The sequence below is a fragment of the Lagenorhynchus albirostris genome, chromosome 6 (genome assembly GCF_949774975.1).
Source record: "Lagenorhynchus albirostris chromosome 6, mLagAlb1.1, whole genome shotgun sequence".
NCBI lineage: Eukaryota > Metazoa > Chordata > Mammalia > Artiodactyla > Delphinidae > Lagenorhynchus > Lagenorhynchus albirostris.
The window spans coordinates 9750340-9771856 of NC_083100.1; the positions used below are offsets into that span (position 1 = coordinate 9750340).

At 43.2% G+C, this 21517-nt stretch overlaps 1 protein-coding gene across 1 annotated transcript in view; it reads left to right on the top strand.

Annotated features, from left to right (window-relative positions):
- DNER (delta/notch like EGF repeat containing) overlaps positions 1-21517 on the top strand; it is a 322779-nt gene that overhangs the window by 186934 nt on the left and 114328 nt on the right. Inside the window, exon 6 of the mRNA XM_060151911.1 lies at positions 11005-11158. Within this exon, the coding sequence (XP_060007894.1) occupies positions 11005-11158 (154 nt within the window). The remainder of the gene's footprint in view (positions 1-11004; positions 11159-21517) is intronic.

Sequence of the window (21517 nt, forward strand, 5' to 3'; positions counted from 1 at the left end):
GGGATGCATGTTGGGTTAGCCGTGGCCCATGAATGTAATAGACCATGTATGTGACGGAGCCCAAAGGGGTTCCATCCCCTTTGGGGATGGATGGAAGATGGAGGGAAGAAAAAAGAAAGAGAAGCCACACACGAGACAGATGTTCTGGGAGAGAAGCCATTGAATGAGTGTCCATGAGGTGGAGTTCTTCAGGTTTGTCTCCCCATTTTGGGGTCTAGAGTGTCACATGGTGACAGAGGTCTTGAGAACTCTATGGGTTATCCCCAGAAGAACAAAAACTGTCACTCAGGAATGATCTATGGATAGACCCAGAGCCATCAGAATGTTTGAACAGTCAGGGCAGGAAGCTGGGGGTTCTCTATAGGGATCAGGTGCTGTACCTTTTACCTGGACCAGGTAGGTGCAAGTGCACCTCCTGCCTGGTCTCCATATCCATTTGAGCACCTCACTTCCCTGTCTCCAGGATTTGTAAAGGGCCAGTGCAATCTGAATGGGAAAAAAGAGGTTGAGGGTTTTGATGATCTTACCCAAGCCTAATTTCTAATCTCCACTTATATATCCTGGTCCCTGAATCTAGCTTGTGATTTGATTTGCTGATTTTCATCACCTGACTCAAACAGGAACTGGGAAGAGGGACCAGTCAACCACTTGGTCCTCCTGTGTCACTGATGCAGTCATTTTATCTGTAAGTGACTGTGCTGAACCCCTTTGTTATTGGATAGGTGTTCTTGAATATCTGTTGTATCATTGTAGATCTTACAACAGTTAAAATTTTAAAGCCAACAACATAAATAAAAGAATCTCTGGTTATAGCACATCTCCTTTCATTTTCTCCTATTATTACCTGAGGTCCAATAGGAAACAAAGTCATAAATAATGTAAATTTCTTGCCCAAGGTCAAAGAGATGGAAGAGCTAGGAATAGGATCTCAACAGGCAATGTAGTATTTTTTTCTTACTAAGCTACATGGTTGTCCGTGGTTCACTTTGACCGTAGTTTCTTTTACATAAAGGGGAGATCCTTTAATCAGATTTCTTGGGTTCACTTTTTTTTTTTTTCGGCGGTACGCAGGCCTCTCACTGCGGTGGCCTCTTCCGTTGCAGAGCACAGGCTCCGGACACGCAGGCTCAGCGGCCATGGCTCACGGGCCCAGCCGCTCTGCGGCATGTGGGATCTTCCCAGACCGGGGCACGAACCCGTGTCCCCTGCATCAGCAGGCGGACTCTCAACCACTCTGCCACCAGGGAAGCCCCAAATTTCTGTTGTTTAAGTCACCCAGCCTGTGGTATTCAATACTTTGTTATGGTACCCCTGGCAACCTAATAGGGAGAACAGGAAAGAAACCCACTAGGAGGTTGTTAGCACCTCAGTGTGGCATGGAATCACTTGGTGGAGGACAGTGGGGATTTATGGCTTATTTGGGACTGAAACCCAGGTCCATCAGATCTAAGAGCGGAAGAGGCCTTTGGAGGTCAGCCCCTTCAGATTCCCACTCGGTGCATAAACGCTGCCCTCATCCCCTTTCTCAGAATGTCATTTGAACTCTGCCCCTCGTTCTTTGTAATTTAATTTCTCGCATTTCTCAATATGTTAAATTGTAAAAATGTCTTTACAACGATACCAAATCTGCCTCCCTCTGCCTCTGACTAGCAGTGTGACATTGAGCAAACTGCCTAAATTCTCCAATCTCTTCCCTCATTGGTGAAATAGAAAAATCATACCGATCTTGCAAGACTGTTGGGAGGATTAAGTGAATCCTTACGCGGTACTTGGCATATGGCGGGGGCTTTCTTCAGTAAATGATGGTTTTGACCCCTGCCATGTCCCCACTGGCTTTCCATCTTTGGAGAAAGCTATCAGTGGTTTATCATCTTAGCTTTACATTTCAAAATATAATTCGTAGTGAGTTTTCCTTCTGAGGGAACTTGAAGAAGACGTTGGGAAGGATCTCTATTCTTCAAAGAATCCTTCTCATCAATAATTTATACATCAAAATGTCCATTTCATTAAAGCTTTTTCTTTATCATTTTCTTTTGATGTAGCAAAGGAAATAACTAGAAGGCTAAATTGATTTTTAAAATAAGAAAGTAGAATGGTATATCATTTACTTGTGGGATCAGGCTAATTTTTTTTCAGGGAAGTGCAATAAAAGATGAGTTTTTAGTGACATCCTTTTGTTTTTTGTTTTTTTTTGTTTTTTTTGCGGTACGTGGGCCTCTCACTGTTGTGGCCTCTCCCGTTGCGGAGCACAGGCTCCGGACGCGCAGGCCCAGCGGCCATGGCTCACGGGCCCAGCCGCTCCGCGGCATGTGGGATCTTCCCGGACCGGGGCACGAACCCGTGTCCCCTGCATCGGCAGGTGGACGCTCAACCACTGCGCCACCAGGGAAGCCCAACATCCATTTTTTTTTAAAGTCAAATATTACTTTTGTTAGTGGATTAGGATGTTGCAGCAAATAAATACAGAAATGTGAGTGAACTGGAGATTGAGGCTGATTGCATGGAAATCTTATGCCTAATTCCAGCCACGCTCAGAGTGCTGAGAACACATAAGTTGTTAAGTTGCATGGATGAGGTTGGAAACTGCTTGTGAACATCTTCATTCCTCCAATCCATACATCCAATTTTAGAAAGAAAGTTTTTATAAAATTTCCTGAAAGACATTTACTTTCTTCACCCTTGAGCAATCCAGTAAACTACAAAGTCTTTTGGAAGGAAAGAGTGTGGCTGTCTCATTCATTATTGTTTCTATCATTTAGAATTTAATGTTTAAGCCAAAGAAACGGTTTCTAGGAATTCATGAATGTCGTGTCTTGCATTCAATGTTTAGATGATCTGCATGTTTCTAAGCTTACTTGAAAAAAATGAGCTACTACATTTGAAATGAATGAACCCAAATAGAAGAGCAATAGCATATCTAAGACTAATGGGAAAATAAGATTATGAGCTATAAGCAATGAGAGTATGTTGTTTAAATTAAATGTGAATAATAGAACAGGGAGACCCAGCCAATGGACAAGAATTTTAAAAATGTAATTCATAACGAGCTTTCCTTTGAGACGGCTCACTGTGTTCCCAACAAGAGGCAACAGTGTGTCTCTGTGGCTGGGCTCCAGGTGTTCTTGTGTGGCCTGGGCTCAGGAAAAGGCTTTTATAAGGACTTTTACATCATAAATAGACTTCCCAGATAGTCTCTTAAGTTTTATGTTAAAATAATCCTTTCTGTCTCTTGAAATACTAAATCTGGACTTAGTAAAAGGCTGAATTCTACGTGTCTGAGAGAACTTGCTGGACTGATCTTCTGACCCTTTAGTTACAGGCCACCTGTGTTTAAGGAAATAAAAATGTGCGCTATGGTCACTGCTTTTTATCAAGGTTTTAGTGTTTGTCAACTATGTAATTTCAGACCTGAATGACCACCTGCTGTGGTCCCTAGAGCTGGAATCATAAGCTCTTGGCTTAGAACGACGAGGATGAGGCTTCTGTGGCCTCCATCTCCACAGATTCAAGGTCAATGCAGTTGGCATGATGGGACAGCTCAGGTTAGAATCTGACTAATGCTTCATCGTTTCATGAGTTAGACAGGATTCATTGCCTTCCTTCCCTGAAGTCCTCGTAGAGCAGTATAAGCACTCTGTCAGGGGGCTACAGAAAGCGCTTACTGGGGGGATCATCTTCACGGACAATTGCCGCTCCGTTAACTGGGAGCAAAACGATTCCAGAGCTTTGCAACGTTAGGAAACAGGCTCTACTTCTTGACCCCGCCGTGTGTGGACTCCTAGTTTAGAGAGGTCTTCCGAATGTTTCCGCGTAGGCTCTGTAAGCAGGAATTCTCTCCCAGCTGTGGCCTGGGCTGGCTGTGCCCTGCTCATGACCCTGGCAGGCTGGGCAAGCGGAGAGGTGGCCACGCCTTCCTTGGGCCTAGGAATGGTGGAGCCTTCTCTTCAAGAAGACGGGACTGTTCAGAGGGGAATATGCTCAGTTATGTGATTCATACTGTCCACAGCAGAAGACACGTCAGTCCCTTAGGGCAGGCAGAGCCTTTCCTGGCACTCGGACGTGAAATGAATTTCTGGAGTGGGACTTCATGTACGGGGACGCGGTGATGTGCACACAATGTTCTCCACAACGTCCCTGCAGTAAACGCAATAGCACATCCCGCAGGGAGGAGCTGGACACAGGATGCTGAAATGTGATTCTAATGTTTCAAAGTTTTATCTTTCCTTTCCTGGGATTTAGCCAGACTCTTAAAATAAAAACAGCGCGTTTTTTATTATGGGAAATTTCTACATGCATAAAAGTAGAGAGAGTCATTTGGCAAACTACCATGTCTGCATCGCCTAGTTTCAGCAATTATCGACTCATTAGCTAGAGTTTTGACCTTGCAGATGTTCAGACATTTAACTATGAATCGCCCAGATGTTGTTTGGAATCAGGCTGATCCATGAGGGAAGTTGAAGTTGGCTTTGCGGGTCTGTTAGGTGGGAGTGGCTTAAATCATCTCCTTTCCATTTTCAGAGGTTTTGGTTTGGAATTGTCCTCCTAATCCTTGTTCCAGCGTCCCCTTTAGCATGAAGATGTGGATGAAGAATGTATAAGTGGCTCTGATTCTAATAAATAACAAGATCATCAGAGATAGACAGGGAAGTAGGAGACGAGGACCCTTACCCTGCACAGAACTCTCATGCAGTCTGCTTTAAGGAGCAGACTGTAAAGTCAGCTTTATTCAGTGAACACTCAAATGTCTAGTATGTATGCAGACATCAAGGACCTCCAATTCTGGTGAAGAATCGCCCAAAGTTTCCAAGTCTGTCCATGAGTGATTAGGCACTTTATGTACAAGAGATGCATTCAACCCCCAGGAAGGAGGTTTTTACTCTATTTTGACACATTATTTGAATAGAGTTGGTATTTTTCTTAAGGCTGAAGGAAATTAGGATCAGTGAACCCAAAGAACAGTCAAGATGCTGGTAGGGAAGACAGCCAGACAGCAAGGGAGGAGGTGGAAAAACTACAGATATCTGGAGCTGGAAATAAAATACTACTATCATTGGGGGTCATTGTAGAGTAAGGGTGAAGGACGTCCCCACATGGGTCTATGGTACCCATAGATCATCACGGTGATGATAGGATGATATGTAGCTGTGAGTGGAAAAGGACTTGGAATTGGATGATATTGTTTTAAGCCTTGACCTTACACTTGCCAACTGGGACACCTTAAACAATTTATCTGACCTCTCTGTTGAGTCTGTTCTCAACTCCTAAAATGGATCTGTCACCAGATCCATCTGGGTATTCCATCTGTCACCAATGGAATACCCACCTGACAGATGTGGTGAAGATTAAAGAGATAATTCAATGTGAGCAAGCTCTATAAACAATGAGCTTCAGTGTCTAGTTGGCTGAGTTTTTTATGTTCACTGATGTCACTGGGACATGTATATTTTCTGTATACTTTGTTTAAGGGAGAAAGTAAACAAGAATTGCTAAATTCTGACTCTGAAAGAGAAAAATAAAGCTCCTCAAAAAGCTTCTCTCTCTGGTCTTCCCTGGTGGCTCAGTGGTTAAGAGTCCTCCTGCCAATGCAAGGGACACAGGTTCAATCCCTGGTCCGGGAAGATCCCACATGCTGCGGAGCAACTAAGCCCACATGCCACAACTACTGAGCCTGTGCTCTAGAGCCTGCAAGCCACAACTACTGAGCCCGTGTGCCACAACTACTGAAGCCTGCGTGCGTAGAGCCTGGGCTCTGCAACGAGAGAAGCCACCGCAGTGAGAAGCTCACACACTGCAACGAAGAGTAGCCCTCACTCACCGCAACTAGAGTAAAGCCCGCGCACAGCAACGAAGACCCAGCACAGCCAAAAAACAACAACAAAAAAAACCCCTCTGTCTCTGGGATGATTTGTGCATGACAAGTAGGCTTTACGGATAGGTGAAAATTGCAGAGGATGAGACAGAAAAAGTAAGCTGGGACCAGGTTGCCAATGACCTGTGTGCCATGCGGGGGAATTTAGATTTATTTGTTCAGAAATTTGGCTCTTTATTTTGTAAAGTATTGAAATATAAAAATACAAGAAAATAAGTTAGAGTCAGAGAAAATATAAATTAAAAAGTGATATCCTAGTTGGAAAGCGGAAACAGTCATATAGGTCACAGAGCCCTAGAGTATGGTTAAAACTGAACTTCTAGTAGACTCTGAGTGTATGGCAGCCAAATCAAAAAGGAAAAAAAATGAGCAGTCACATGATCTCCATCATTCATGAGGACAAAACCTCAGTTCTTATGACTAGTAACACTTTTAAATGAGTGGATTTTCTTGGGAAGGAATTTATAAATGAGGTAGAAAGTGATGTATGGCATATACGCTCTTGCCAACGTCCTCATGGTAAACGCAGTAGTAGATTTTAAAGGGATGTTTCTTATAGGACGCTTCTCTTCCCCTTCCTACCTCATTTTCCCCACAGCATTTATCACCGAATTTATTATTAATCATTTCGTTTGTCAGTCACTCCCACTAGAATATAATCTCCACGAGAGAGTCTTGTTCACTTTTGCGTCCCCAGAACAGTGCCTGGCTCTTCCTAAGTGCTCAATATATATGGGTGAATAAGTGAACGCAGGTATGACTGCAATTTTTTTAAGCTAGAACTTTTCAAAGTAAGCTTCCTACCGCTGTGTGAGAAAGTTTCATTACTGTACGAATGGAATATTTGACTTCAAGCTATTGAGAAAAACAGATTCTGCATTGGTTTTTAAAATTAATCTCTGAGGGTCATTTTTCATTTTACTTGAAAAAATATTTTTACCTATAAATATATAATAATTTTGCAAGGAAGTCCCTCTCTGTAACTTAGCTATGCTACTAATTTTAACTAAGTCCATTTTGTCTCTTATGCCAGTTAACTCAGTTGGGCATAGGTTACTGCTATCATAGTCAGTGGGTTAAACTCAAGGTTGATAGAATAGTTTATACATCAGTGATCAAACACAGGTTTTTTTTTGTTTTTACAATAAATACGCTAAAAACATAGTTTCCTAATAAATATTTATGGCCCCTTACAAGTCAAAGTCTTGAAGCTATTTAAAAATCCTTTTAATATTATAGGAAAGCTCTTCATTCTTAGAAAGTAGACTTTGGAAGAAATCTAACTCTATGGACAGCGTGACACATAATACGCAAAGATTTAACTAAAATTTTATGGTCAAGAGTATGTAAACATTTGTTAATCTTCTTCCTCATTCATCAAAGTTTTAGAATCTTTGCTTGGTCAAAAGCAATTGTTGCAACATTTTCTTAAGGTTTCTTTCAAGCTTCCTTCTTAAAACAAAATGCGCGGCTTTCGTTTTATCTTTCAATTCATTCAATTACACTTCAATTTAAAAAGAAAGTATATATATATATATATATATATATATATATATATATATAAATTCAATCAGTGCTAACTGAAAGACATTTGATTTGGGGCGTTTAATAATTTATTTTCACAAGTAACATATTTTCCATGGAACTTGCCAGATGAATTATATGCAAAATGTATCCCCCAAATGACCAGAGAAATTTATCTGAGAAATGGAATGAGTGGATACAAACCAAGTGATTTTTAGTGGACAGCTGCCAGAAATAGTCACATGGAGTGATTTACTATGACGCTGAGGCCCGGTTTGGAATTGTGCCTGCTGGGTACGCACAGCTTTGACGTTCAAAGGCGATCACCGCTCTGCAGATGCACAAGGGGCTCCAGACAGCCTCTTGCAAATATCAGCGTTGTGCACTGTTGTCCATTTGAGCAAGGACAAGATTTTCCTTAGAAGAGAGATCTATTTTTTAATTTTCATTTATTCATTGAAGTATAGTTGAGTTACAATGTTGTGTTCTGGTGTACAGCAGTGATTCAGTTAAACATATATGTATATGAATATTTTTTTCATATTCTTTTCCATTATGGTTTATTATAAGACATTGAATATACTTCCCTGTGCTATACAGTAGGCCCTTGTTTATATATAGTAGTTTGTATCTGCTAATCTCAAACTCTTAATTTATCCCTTCCCCACCCCCTTTCCCCTTTGGTGACCATAAGTGTGTTTTCTGTGTCTGTGAGTCTGTTTCTGTTTGGTAAATAAGTTTGCTTGTATCGTATTTTAGATTTCACATATAAGTGATATCATATGGTAGTTGTCTTTCTTCTTCTGACTTACTTCACTCAGGATGACAATCTCTAGGTCCATCCATGTTGCTGCAATGACATTATTTTGTTCTTTTTTATGGCTGAGTAATTTTCCATTGTATATATGTACCACATCTTCTTTATTCATCTGTTGATGGACATTTAAGTTGCTTCCATGTCTTGGCTATTGTAAATAGTGCTGCCCTGAACATTGGGGTGCATTATCTTTTAAAATTATAGAGTTTTCTACAGATATATGCCCAGGAATGGGATTGCTGGATCCTATGGTAACTCTGTTTTTAGTTTTTTGAGGAACCTCCATACTGTTTTCCATAGTGGCTGTACCAATGTACATTCCCACCAACAGTGTAGGAGGGTTTCCTTTTCTCCACATCCTCTCCAGCATTTGTTATTTGTAGACTTTTTAATGATGGCCATTCTGACCAGAGCAATATAATACCTCACTGTAACTTTGATTTGCATTTCTCTAATAATTAGCGATGTTGAACATCTTTTCATTTGCCTATTGGCCATCTGTATATCTTCTTTGGAGAAGCATCTATTTAGGTAGAAGACAGAAAAGGAGTTTCCTAATTACAAGGCTGCCTTTCTAATAGTCCTTAATGAGCTTTTCCCAGCTTTCAACTACAAAGTCTATACAAACACACAAAAGGGGAAAAAACTCACAGCATCAAGAAAAAAACAGATAAGAAGTCAACTATTGCTAGAATGCAGAGGGAACTTCCGTTTGCCACAAGGAGGTATGAGATGATAGAAACAGAAGGCAGAAAATTTACCTCTAACTTAAGTAGAAAAAGCCATTGCTTTTATTCCAGTTGTTCTCGTTTCTAAGATATAATTGATGAGTGTGTCCTTAAACTAAAGAGGCCTTGATTATGCAGTTTATAAGGATGTGTCCTATTCCCTTAACAACAGCTACAACTTCAACTAACAAAAGAAAGACACCTACATAAAATCTGGCTCTTTTGGTTGAGCTAAATATCATGTTTGACTGTCCGGCTTCTTGGTTGGTTGCTGAGGTCAGAGTTCCATCCACTCCTGGTTTAGTCGCTTGTGACAAGGGGCATCCTCTTATGGTGTAAACTATGATCTCACCATGCAAGGGACAGCTTTTCTTAGAAAAGGAGTCTGTGGGTTTGGGCAAGTTAGATGGAAGCCATAGAAATATAACTACAAATAGAATGCAGCCATAAAACAATTTTACCTAATGACCTCTGTGGGTGTTCCTTCCAGGAATGTAAGGAGTCAATAGTAGGGAATTTAAACATTCAATTCACATACTGATAGGTTAGAGATAAAAAAGGTAATTTTTAAAAATAGAAGCTAAAGTGGCATTTGATAAAATTTGATCATTGTTCCAAGCATTCTACTTAGTGATCAATTCTACAAACCTCCCTTTGAAATCAAAATTATTCTGGATGTGCCACCAGTGTAACCATGAGGACTGGAGAAGAGAAGGTGACATTATCATGATTTGCAATTGATGTTCCCTTTGTTTTTTGCGGGGGGGCTTGTTTTATCCGAAAAACTCAAGAGAATCAGCTAAAACCTCTGACCTGTAATGAGAGCCCAGGGTGATGACAGGTAACATAACGTTATCACTTTACATGTCAGTAATAATCGCTAGCAAGTATCATGGGTTTTCCAAGAAAGAGGTGAGGAAAGGATCTCATTAGCAAGAGCTACAAAGAAATCTAAATATTCAGGAGTAAATTAATCAAGAAATGGACAAGAAGTATAAAACTTGATTAAGAGACAAAAAAAATTAAAGAGAAGAAGACAACCCTTTTGTTTTTTAAGAGAAAAGATGTTATGTAGTGCTTGGTGGGGGCGGGTGGGTACAGGGTGGGATCCTGAGCTAACAATACCTGGAGGAGCCCAGAGAGTCTCTGTAAGATCAAGGGCAGGGGGCTGGGTCCCCCACCGCCTCCAGAGGGAGGGAGGTAGGCAGGGCTGGGAGAGGCTGTGGGCGGGGCTTTGAAACACCTGCCTGATGTGTGGGGCTTGGGGAGAGCGGGCAAGGGTGCTTTGGTCTGTTTTTTTTTTTATTTTTTTATGCAGTAAGTCTCATTTATGCCATTCTCCTTTGCTTCCTCCTCTCCATTCTTCATGAGAATCGCAGTCACATCTACGCAAGGCTTTGGAGCCGGATCTGTGGTTTTTTTAGATGCATCACCACCCTCAGGCCAGCATTAGGACGAGAGCAGGAAGGCTCAGTTTTATTTGGATTTTACAACTGCCTCAGAAATGAAGCTTCCAGTCAAATGCAGTTCTCTGGGTCTGAGTTATGGTCTTTTACTAGTATAACAAACCAAACCGAACGGTCCTTTTTACTTTTTACACTCAGGTCACCTGCGTGGCTGCATGCTGAGCCTCATTTACGGCGTGGTTTGGTAGATTCTCTCAGTGATCTGGAAGGGTGGGCCCCGTGCCACATTTCATTTGGAGTGACATCTCATTTAATGACTGTAGCTCAATATATCTGCTTGGCATAATTCTCATTTCCATGTCAGGTCAACAAAACTCTATTTTTTGCTGAAAATAATTATTCTTTCCATTTATGGTTTAGGAAGGTTGAAAACCATTGCGATGCATACCAATAAAAAACATGTTTGAAATTAAACTGTAAAGAAATAGACTATTTTTTAAAGCTGTGACTTTAATCAGATCATGATATAAGTGATACGATTAAAATACTTAGTGTTGGTATAATTATAAAAATACGTGGTACGTTTGAACTTTGAGTTTCACAGTCAACGCACACATTTTAGGGGACTCAAGTAACATACACCATATGTTTGTGTTTTAGGCAACTTTTTCGTGTAACTGTGATGATCAGTACACGGGTACTTTCTGTGAAGAATTTGACGCCTGCCGGAGGAAACCCTGCCAGAACAATGCAAGCTGTGTTGATGCGATTGAAAAGCAAGATGGGGGCAACTTTACCTGTGTTTGCCTTGCTGGTAAGGTTTCCATAGTTAATAGTTGCTATGTGTCTCTCTGTAGAATAGACACTTATTAATTAAGGATGGTTAAGCATACATCGTTGGACAGGTGACTTTAAGGTCTCATTTGGTTCCATCAGCCCATGCTGATGGGAATGGAGGAAGGAGGTTCCTATGGGGATAAACATCATGTTCTTTGGCTGGCTTTCTGATGTTAGGATGCTTCTGTCTTAGCATTCCACCATTTTCGTTCTGGACTAATGATATTCCTGGTCAAATAGAGGCCTGGATGTTTCAAAGACAATTCTGCAAATATGTACTGAGTGTGGGCTGGCGCTGTGCTGAGTGATTATGCTAAGTAACTTAAGAAGAATTTAGGCTAAACTATGCAGGGTGTTAGGTGATGCCACCCAATCCTCTCATTTGTGTTCATTTCCTTGTGTTCATGTGTGTTCATTATTCCAAGTTCTTGGAACACCACCCTGCACAATGGGGCAAGTCTTTAATATTCCTTGGTTAGTATGGGGGATTCATTGATCTTATATGAGACTTTCAGATCCTCGGAGCACAAAGCGTGCCTCTTAGGAGAGGGCAGAGGACAACAGACTTCTATTCTCTGGCAGTCATCTTACTGACTTACTGCTCAGCCAACTCGGTTATAAACCCTCAAGGAGCAGGAGTGGCGTTTTATTGGTGAACATTTTGATACAGATGTTTTGATGCAGCTTAAAAGCAAACACCAAATTACTCCTTTTTTATTATCAATATCATGGAAAACTGGCATCATCTTTCTTTTTCCATCTCAGCCTGTTGCCAACATCTGCCACTGGGCAGGGATTCAGGGTGATGTAGGAGCTGGGGATGGAGTGAAGTGGGAGTTGGGGTGATTAAGTGCTCATTGTAAGAAGCAAGGCCCATCCATGCAGAAATTCATAAACAAAAAAGTGAAAGTCCTTCACTCATCCATCCCAGCCCAAACTCTATAAGAAGGGTAGGTTAATAGTTTGATATATTTTTTCCAGACCAGTGTGTGTATGCGTGTGTGTGTGTATTTCCCATGCAGATCAGATGATTAAGTATTTTTCTATATATTTAAAAAAAGTGATTATAGTATACACATGGCTCTACAACTTACTTTTTTCAGTGTATATTTACCAGTAGATCATACATATCTTTCCGTGTCAGTACATATGGCGCTACCTTATTCATTTTAACAATTACGTAGCACATCTCCTAAATTTGTATCTCCAGGTGAAACTACTGCCTACTTGCCATCTCGATTCAGATGTTCCAGGCCACCTTAAGCCCAGTCATTCCAAAACTGAGTTCATCACATCCCCAGCTCCACACAGCTCAGCTTCTGGTGTTCCATCTATTTCTACAAGCCAGACATCTACAGGTCACCCTAAGTGACCCCCACCCTCTGTCCTTTCTGCCTCCAAGTGTTCTCCATCTTACCACCAAAAGACTTTGCAAATCCCCCCCCCTTCTCTGCAGCCCCACTGCCACTGCTCCCAGGCTAGCTGCCTTTGCCCCTTGTCTGTGTAACTGAGATAACCTCTCACTCTTTCTCTGTCTCCTCTTGACTGTGCTGTGCCCTGGAACCAGAGTGATCACGCCAAAGTGAGCCCTGGCTTTCGTTATGTCAATGCCCCCAGACTGTCCATTCTCCTCAGTGATTATTTTCCAGTGCCGATCTGATGTAGTTGCTTTCCCATTTAATCCCCTTCTTCCCATCGCTCTTGAGATAAAGACCAGAATCCTCATCCTCTTTCTCCTCCGTGATCTGTTGCTCACTCACCTTTCCAGCCCCATCTCACCCCACTGCTCACCTTGCTCTGGGACCAGCTACCTTGGCCTTTCATCTCGCTGCCTGCATGAGCTGCTGCAGGACCACCTCCCCGTCTCTGTGCCCGGACAGCTCTCTCTGCTGCCTCCCTTTCGCCTGGTTTCTATTTTGGACCTTGTTAAATGCCCCCTTTCCTTGGGACGTCTCAGCTGAATGCTTCAGTCTAGGTCTCCTTCCCTTTTCCTCTTTCATAGCTGGGTGTTCCTTTCCTTCTCAGCCCTCATCTGTTTGCAGTGGATGTGTACACGTGTGATTCTTTGATTCCTGCCTGTCTTCCCCCCCAGAGTCAACCCTGTGAGAGCAGGACCTGAGTCAGTTCCGTTCACCATTGTGTCGCCCCGTGTCTGATGAACCCGGGACGCTCAGACAATGTGCTGATGAGATGGATTAATGAACGAGTATGAACGTGGCCTGATGTTTTAAACCACTCCTCTATGGATGGGTCTTTAAGAGAGTTTCAGTTTTATTTCTCTCTTATAAGTGATGCTAGGACGAATAAAGATCCTTCTCTAAATAGCCTCAATCAGGGCTGGTAGGTGGAGCTCGTCACTGTTAGGACTGAAATGATTTGTTTGATATTTTATTCAGGTCTGTTCTCAGAGGAGATTTCTCTAGTTTTAAAGGAACTCAGGTGCATAGAATTGGAATGACCATAATGCCTGGTTCGTGATACTCTCTCATCTTGTCCATAGCGTGCTTTTCTATATTCACTTAGCTATTTTAATATGCAGTAATCACTGGTGGAGACACCACCAAAACCGGAAGTTCAACCTGATGACTAACCATATAGCCTCCTCATCAGCCCATCCCTCAGTGTCCCTTCCCCATCCAGAGCCAACAGTCACCCTGAATCTTGAGTTGATCCGCCCTTTGTTTTCCTCTTTATATGATCTTAGTATTTACATGGTTTTTTTTGTTTGTTTGTTTTGTTTTTTTGCGGTACGCGGGCCTCTCACTGTTGTGGCCTCTCCCGTCGCGGAGCACAGGCTCCAGACGCACAGGCTCAGCAGCCATGGCTCGCGGGCCCAGCCGCTCCGCGGCGTGTGGGATCTTCCCGGACCGGGGCACGAACCCGCGTCCCCTGCATCAGCAGGCGGACTCTCAACCACTGCGCCACCAGGGAAGCCCCATTTTATGTCCTCTTTAAGAAAATATTTTCCTTCTTAAAGATCTAAAAGATATTCAAGTATATTTTCTACCAGGCATTTGAAATTTTTGATTTTCAGCAAAGTATTTAATTAATATGAATTTGATTTTTGTATCTATGGTTTGAAATTGGGATATTTTATCTTTTACTCTAACTTTATTTTTCTTCTTCAGAGATACTCCATTTATATAAGTACATAGTATATGAAACCTTTACACTGTGCCCCCTTCCCTAGAAAGCTGCTGCTGGAATTTGGAATGACTGGATACTTTATACATTTTTTTTTTTTTTTTTTTTTTTTTTTTTTTGCGGTACGCGGGCCTCTCACTGTTGTGGCCTCTCCCGTTGCGGAGCACAGGCTCCGGACGCGCAGGCTCAGTGGCCATGGCTCACGGGCCCAGCCGCTCCGCGGCGTGTGGGATCTTCCCAGACCGGGGCACGAACCCATGTCCCCTGCATCGGCATGCGGACTCTCAACCACTGCGCCACCAGGGAAGCCCAACTTTATACATTTTTAACTGTGCTTACTCTCATTTTAGGCATTTCTGCACTGTCAGTGTTTAACCATTGATTTGAAATTTCCAGAAGCACTGTAAATTACTTTTTGCTTATTAGTGGGGAGAAGAATTTCACCTCTGTCATCTAAGATGATTTAATATCCTCCACGTGGATAGCACCTCCTGGCTTTTTCTGGGTGTCTCCAGGTGGCACATATAGACATACAGCATTCTCCTTGGTTCTTCTAATAACAACAGTAACAATAAAAATAGTACTTTGGCTTTCAGTTAGCTTCAGGAACAGAGAGTTGCACTCTAAGAATTGGATTTTGATAATTAGACTCAGGGACAGTTTGGTGATTTCCAGTAAGTTCATTAGAATGGTGCTGGAAGCTGAGATACGGCAAACAGAGCTTGATTTACAAAGTGATCATCTTTTATTTCTTCTATTAAAACAACAAAACTATAACACCACATTTGTAAGTTGCTATTGTTTTAATAAACGACTTTCTAACAGTTGTTCTTCAATTTCCTGAATATTACACGTTTAAATCTATCCAGTTTTCATGAAATAACATACAGTTTCATTTTAGAGATACATACCTTTGTATACTGGTCACAGTTTAAACAACTTTACATAATCTCCGCTGACATTTACATCATGCTGTTTTCTGGTTCTTGAATGGCATAGAGTTTGCATACAGTTGTGCATCTGTGAGAAAACCCTAGCACATAAAAGAAATTCTTTCTTGTTTAATAGAAATGTAAAGCAGCTAGAGACCCACAGCAGCTATTTAAAATCTTTTCTGCTCTCCTTGAATCTGTAGCTCTGTCTTCATCTCTCTCACCTTCTACTTTATCCAAAGGTGACCTCACATCGGCTGGGGTCTCTCAGCCATCCTGTTTCTATCAGGGTCTCTCTGACTTCCAGTAGCAACTTCACTGGCCTCTCCTGGAACTGGGGCTGTGGGATTCCTTCCCCCATAGCCTCCATTTTTCCTCATGCTCTAGGACATCCCACGCAGAGGTAGAAGAGATCTAGGAAATCTGGTACCTAACTGTCTCTTTGCTCAGCTACCTCCTGACTTGTTCCTGCAGTTCTCTTAGGCCGGTTTCTACTTTATCAGTTCCCACGTCCTGTGGGAACAGCCCTTTTTTCCCCTTTTATAGAGCATCTAGCTCTATCTCTCCATCTGCTTTTTTTTTTCTTCTTAACATTTTTTTTCTTTGGCTGCACTCCACAGCATGCGGATCCCAGACCAGGGATCGAACCCGCACCCCCTGCAGTGGAAGCCCGGGGTCCTAAACCACTGGACTGTCAGGGAAGTCCCTCTCCACCTGCTTTTTACTGTAGTACACACACACATGCACACGTACACACAGACGCGTGCACACGCTAACAGCTAGTGTTTATTCAGTGTAACCACGTGCCAGGGCTGTGCTAAGTGCCTTCCAAGGCTGCGCTTTAGAACAATCTCCCAGTTAAACACTCTTAATTATACCATTTTCGTAGATGAGAAATCTGAGGCACAGGGGATTTTGTAACTTGGCCAAGAATATTAGAGGGACGCTCGACTGTCGTCACCCACCAATCCCCAAATCTCAGTGGCTTCCAAGCAGAGGTTAAGTTTCTGCTGTGTCGTAGTTGGATGAAGGCACTTGGCCTCCAGGTGGTAACTCAGGGATCTGGAGGGTCTTGTGTGATGCTCTGAGACGAGTGCCTGGACGTGTCGTTATGTCACTTCCGCCACATGCCGTTTGCCAGAATTTGGTCCCTTGGTCCCTAGAGGTTTTGCCTGGGAAGAGGAGTCGGTGTGGCGAACATTCTCATGGTCTCCGCCGTGCCAGGTGCATGTGCCCATAACTGTTGGGGCTGAGGTTTGAACCCAGGTCCTCCGCTGGGCTCCCAAGCCCATGTTCTTGGTCATTTTATTACACTCTTGTCCTGTGTGTGTAGCCGCACTGCGAGCTGAGGACTCTCCTGGTACAAACATGTGATTCAAAACCATGTCATGCTTTCAACTTTCTCATATCAAACAGGACTCTCCTTAAGAGGAGAAATACTAGACCATTTTGCCCCAAAGCGGGGACTGGATGCTTGAAAAGAGGCGTTTTCTATTTAGTTGAGTTCTGAATGTCCTTGAAAAGCTTATGTTTCCATAGGAAAGCTACATTTCCTTTGTGGGAAGAACTGTTTCCAGGTTAATTAACATCAATTAATTGACCTCTGAAGCTCCAGATATGTGCCTAAGAACTCTCTAGCAGTGGGAAGCATGCTTCCTGTTGAAAATTTATCACTGTGCTTTCATGTTTGCAAGTCTGATCATGAGACATGATCTTGTTTGACGAATGAATGAATTCAAGCCAGGTTCTTGTCACCAGAGAACAAAACTTCCACAAGTCTTCACAGAGACGTTGTCTTGATGCAACACTCATTTCTCTCGAGAAGAGAACGTTTCTTGGAAAGGAAAAATATTATTTTCAGCAAAGAAGCTTCTGCTCCAGATTTGCTAATATGTTGATGTTTTGCTTTAATGTCTACATCAAATGCCACTACAAAGAGGACTTTTGAGTCATCGGTACTCCAGAAATGTATGAATGTGGTGTGTTGGATGTTGAGTGAATTAAGTAATAAACTCTCTGCTGTAGTTTCCGTTTTGATTTTTACTACAATTTCTTGGAAGCAGGAGGTGACTTTTTTCTTTAAATAGTAAAACACTGATGTGTCATCTACATGTGTTGCACAATATAAGATGAATTATAGATTATGGTCAATCCAGTTTCTGTTTGGGGAGGAAATTTTTATCAAGGGTGATTGATAGTTTTCTTGGAATTTTTGGCAATACTTTCAAAAAGAAGGGGGCTGTCAGTAGCACCAAGTACCGCGGGAGAATCTAAGAGGAGGTTATTGACTTTGGCAACAGGTTTGTCCAAACCATTGGTGGCCTCCCGTTTACACTGATGCGATAAGCGTGCCTCAAAAGCTTTGAGGTCTCCCTAAAAGACTTCAGACGGGGACAGAAGCAAGGGAAGGTGGCTGGGAGTTACCAGACACACTGAAGGGCAACACCATATATGGAGATAGTCATAGCTGCTCGGTTTTCACGTGGCCTAGAAGCTTCCCAAGCGACACTGGTTGGCAGTGACCAGGTGACCGGATACAGATGGGCAGGATGTGAGAACCAGTGAGTGGCAAATACAGACTGCTCTAAAGATGTTAGTGGCACAGTTAGTGTGCAGAACAGAATTAGAAAGGTCTCTTTTATATTATTTTTAAAAATTATAACACACAATTTAATAGCACAGGCTCTGGAGTCAGAATGCCCTGATCACAAGGATAAATCTCACACAGTGAGAACTTAAATGTGCGCTGTTTCCCATCACCCCACTCTCATACTGTCCGGTTCAGAATGAACTTCCTGGAGACCCTGCTTGCTGCCTGAGGTTACACGAGCCCCAGGTGCCAGAGTCAGAAGACCTGGTCCCGTCTAGACCACTACCCGTCCCGCTTGACCACAGCCTCTGGAGCCAGCAGTCTCAATCCTGCTTCCATCCTTACTGTTTTCTAGCTGGGCTCCTTAGGCAAGTTGCACAACCTCTCTGGGCCTGCTTCTTTGACTTTGCAGGGACTTGGCAACAGCCCTCGTCACGGCTGGTTATGAGTATTAAATGAGAAAACAAGCTCCAATTCTGTTGACACATGTCTCCAGTACTTAGCCATGGCACCTAGTAGGTGCTCAATAAAGATTTGTTGAATAAATGAATGAATAGAATAAGATGAAATTCCATCCGAGGCATCCAGATGTATATCGAGGACTGGATTCCCTTAACTCCCCTCTCTGCCTTCTCTCCCCAGGCTTCTCCCTGTAGCACATGCATTTTTTTTCCTTTCCACATCAGATTGGGGCTGACCTGAGGGCGGCACTGCTGTGTTACGTGACTCTTTATTTCTCCATCCCCTGTCAGTGCCACGCCTTGTGCTTTGCTCACAGTAGACGTGGAATTTAACTTCTTTAATCAGGATTTATTTTATAAAAGCCTACTAATTTCAAGAGTGTAATTTTTCCTCCAAGGAGCTATTACTTTTTCTGAAAAGAATAGCTGTGATGCATGTTCAGAACCACCACTGCCAAAATATTATGTATCATACGAAGCACTTCTCAGCTTCAGAGCACTTCGTTGTTCCAGCTAATTGTTGATTTCAGCCTGTTTTTAAAACTCATCATTTCCGAGGTGAGGGGAGTGCAGCATGTGTTCCCATCCCAGCTTTACTCTTTTAAACACTGGGTGTGGCTCAAATCGGCATCAAGGTGCCTTTGAGCGTGAGTTAGAAATGGGTCAGCTCCTCCTGGAGGTGAATCCCGAGTAGAATTTGCAGAGTCCCTACACCCAGTCTCACTCAGCTCGAAGGGTGAGCCCAGTGGCAGATGAGTGCAGGTTTGAAGAAGTGGGTTAGTTCAGTTTCAGAAGGGAAGGAACCTCGGAACTGCCTCTGTACGTGAAGTGGCGGGGGCGGTAATGATGACTGCATGAGGGTGGAGGATGTGACCAAGGTCTATAAGCTCACGCGGAAAGTCAGGCTTCTTCACGCTGTGTCCATCTTTGGGTCAAAGTGTGTTTACTGCAACATTCTCATGGTCTGTGAATTTTCCACTAGTTAGGAGTAGAGCGGGAGGTATGGGCATCTCTGGCGGGCTATGACTGCATGGACCGTGACGCAGAGAGAGCGCCAGTTGAGTCCAGGGGGCAAAACAGAACTGTAGTGTGGCCAGCCTTGGATCCAGTCTCTTCTACTTACTAACTGTGCGACCTTGAATCGCCCTCCGCACCTCTAATGGGTTTCCTCATCTTTAAAATAAGGGCTTGTTGTGGGGATCACTGATGCATTCAACAGTCATTTGTCAAGTGTCCACTGTGTGCTGGGTATTTTCTAAGTGCTAAGAACCCCGCTGTGAAATAGCAAAGACCCTGTGTTCATAGAGGTGGTGTGTTAGTGAGGAGATGAGTCAGCAGTATGCACGTGTGTGTTCTTTGGGGTGTGTGTGTGTGTGTGTGTGTGTGTGTGTGTGTGGCCAAGGGAACGCATCATGGTGATAGATGCTAGGAAGAGAAATAAAATACAGGAAAGAGATAAAGAACTGGGAGTATGACTGTAGACAGGGGGATTAGGTGAGGCCTGTTTGAAGGGGAAATGCTTGTGTAGAGACCTGACCAAAATGAATAAAATAAGCTTGTGAACGATGTGAATGGCAGACGGAATAGCACATGCAGAGGTCCTGAGGCCGGAATATGCCAGGAGTGTGTGAAGGGCACAGAGCCTAAGAGAACCAGTGATGACGCTTGGCTGGGACCAGACCATGCGTGCAGGACAGGGATTTTATCCTGAGAGTGACAGGAAGCCATTGGAGGGTGTGAACTGGGGCGGGCCCTCTGATTTTCCTCTTGAAGGAGAATACACATAGGGAAGGAAAATTGGGAAACCAGCCAGGAGGCCATTTACTCTCCGGAAAAGAGAGAGAGTGCCGGCTTGAGCACCATGGTACTGGAAGTGGGGAGTTTGGGATTCAGGGTGTATTTGAAGGGATTGCTGATGACACTTCTGGTGGACTGAATGTGAGGTGTGAGTGGCAGTGGGTAGTTGTGGATGATGCCAAAGCTTTTTTTAAAATAGCAGTTTTATTGAGATATAATCCACATACCATCGAAACGGGCAAGTCAATGGTCTTTAAAATATATTCACAGAGTTGTGTTAACTGCCACCACAGTCAATTTTAGAACATGTTCATCACCCTAACAGCAGCCCTTTCCCCTTGAGCTGACACTCTGAACACACACACACACACACACACACACACACACACACACACACACACTGCAGCCTAGGTAACCACTGATCTACTTTGTCTCTATAGATTTGCCTATGCTGAACATTTCATATAAGTCGAAAAATATGATATGTGGCCCTTTGTGACTGGCTTCTTTGCCGCAGCATCACGTTTTCAGGTTCATCCATGTCAAGCATGTGTCGGTATTTCACTCCTTTTGATGCCCGAGTAATATTCCGTTGCATGGAGACACCACATTGTGTTTATCCTTTATCCACTGACAGAATGTGGGTTGTTTCCGCCTTTTGGCTGCTGTGAATAACGCTGCTGGGAACCCACCCTCTTATGCTCGTCCTTCTCCAAAGGACGAGCTTATGCTTCCAAACTTCTCGGTCTTCCTCTCCCTGCCATCCCCTCCTCCCTGTCCCCCATTTCCTTCCCAGCCTCCGGAGGTCTCAGTTAAAAGCAGTCCCTCATGGGCTTCCCTGGCGGCCCAGTGGTTGGGACTTTGCCTTCCCATGCAGGGGGTTCATGTTCTATCCCTGGTTGGGGAGCTGGGATCCCACATATCTCGTGGCCAAAAAACCTAGACATAAAACAGAAACAATATGGTAACCAATTCAATAAAGACTTTAAAATGGTCCACATCAGGCTTCCCTGGTGGCACAGTGGTTGAGAGTCCGCCTGCCGATGCAGGGGACACGGGTTCGTGCCCCGGTCCGGGAAGATCCCACATGCCGCGGGGTGGCTGGACCCGTGAGCCATGGCCGCTGAGCCTGCGCTTCCAGAGCCTGTGCTCCGCAACGGGAGAGGCCACAACAGTGAGAGGCCCGCATACCGCAAAAAAAAAAAAAAAAAAAAAAAAGATCCACATCAAAAAAAAAACCGGTCCCTCAAACAAGCAATGATTTTGTAAGGCCTTTGCGGCCGCTCTGTCTGCTCAGCTTCCTCCTCCTCTTCATCACGGCTCTTTGTCCAATCAGTAATTTTCTACCCATTTATTTAAACTTTCTTTCTCTTTATATCATGAATCTGCTTCTCCAGTGTCATTGGTGATGT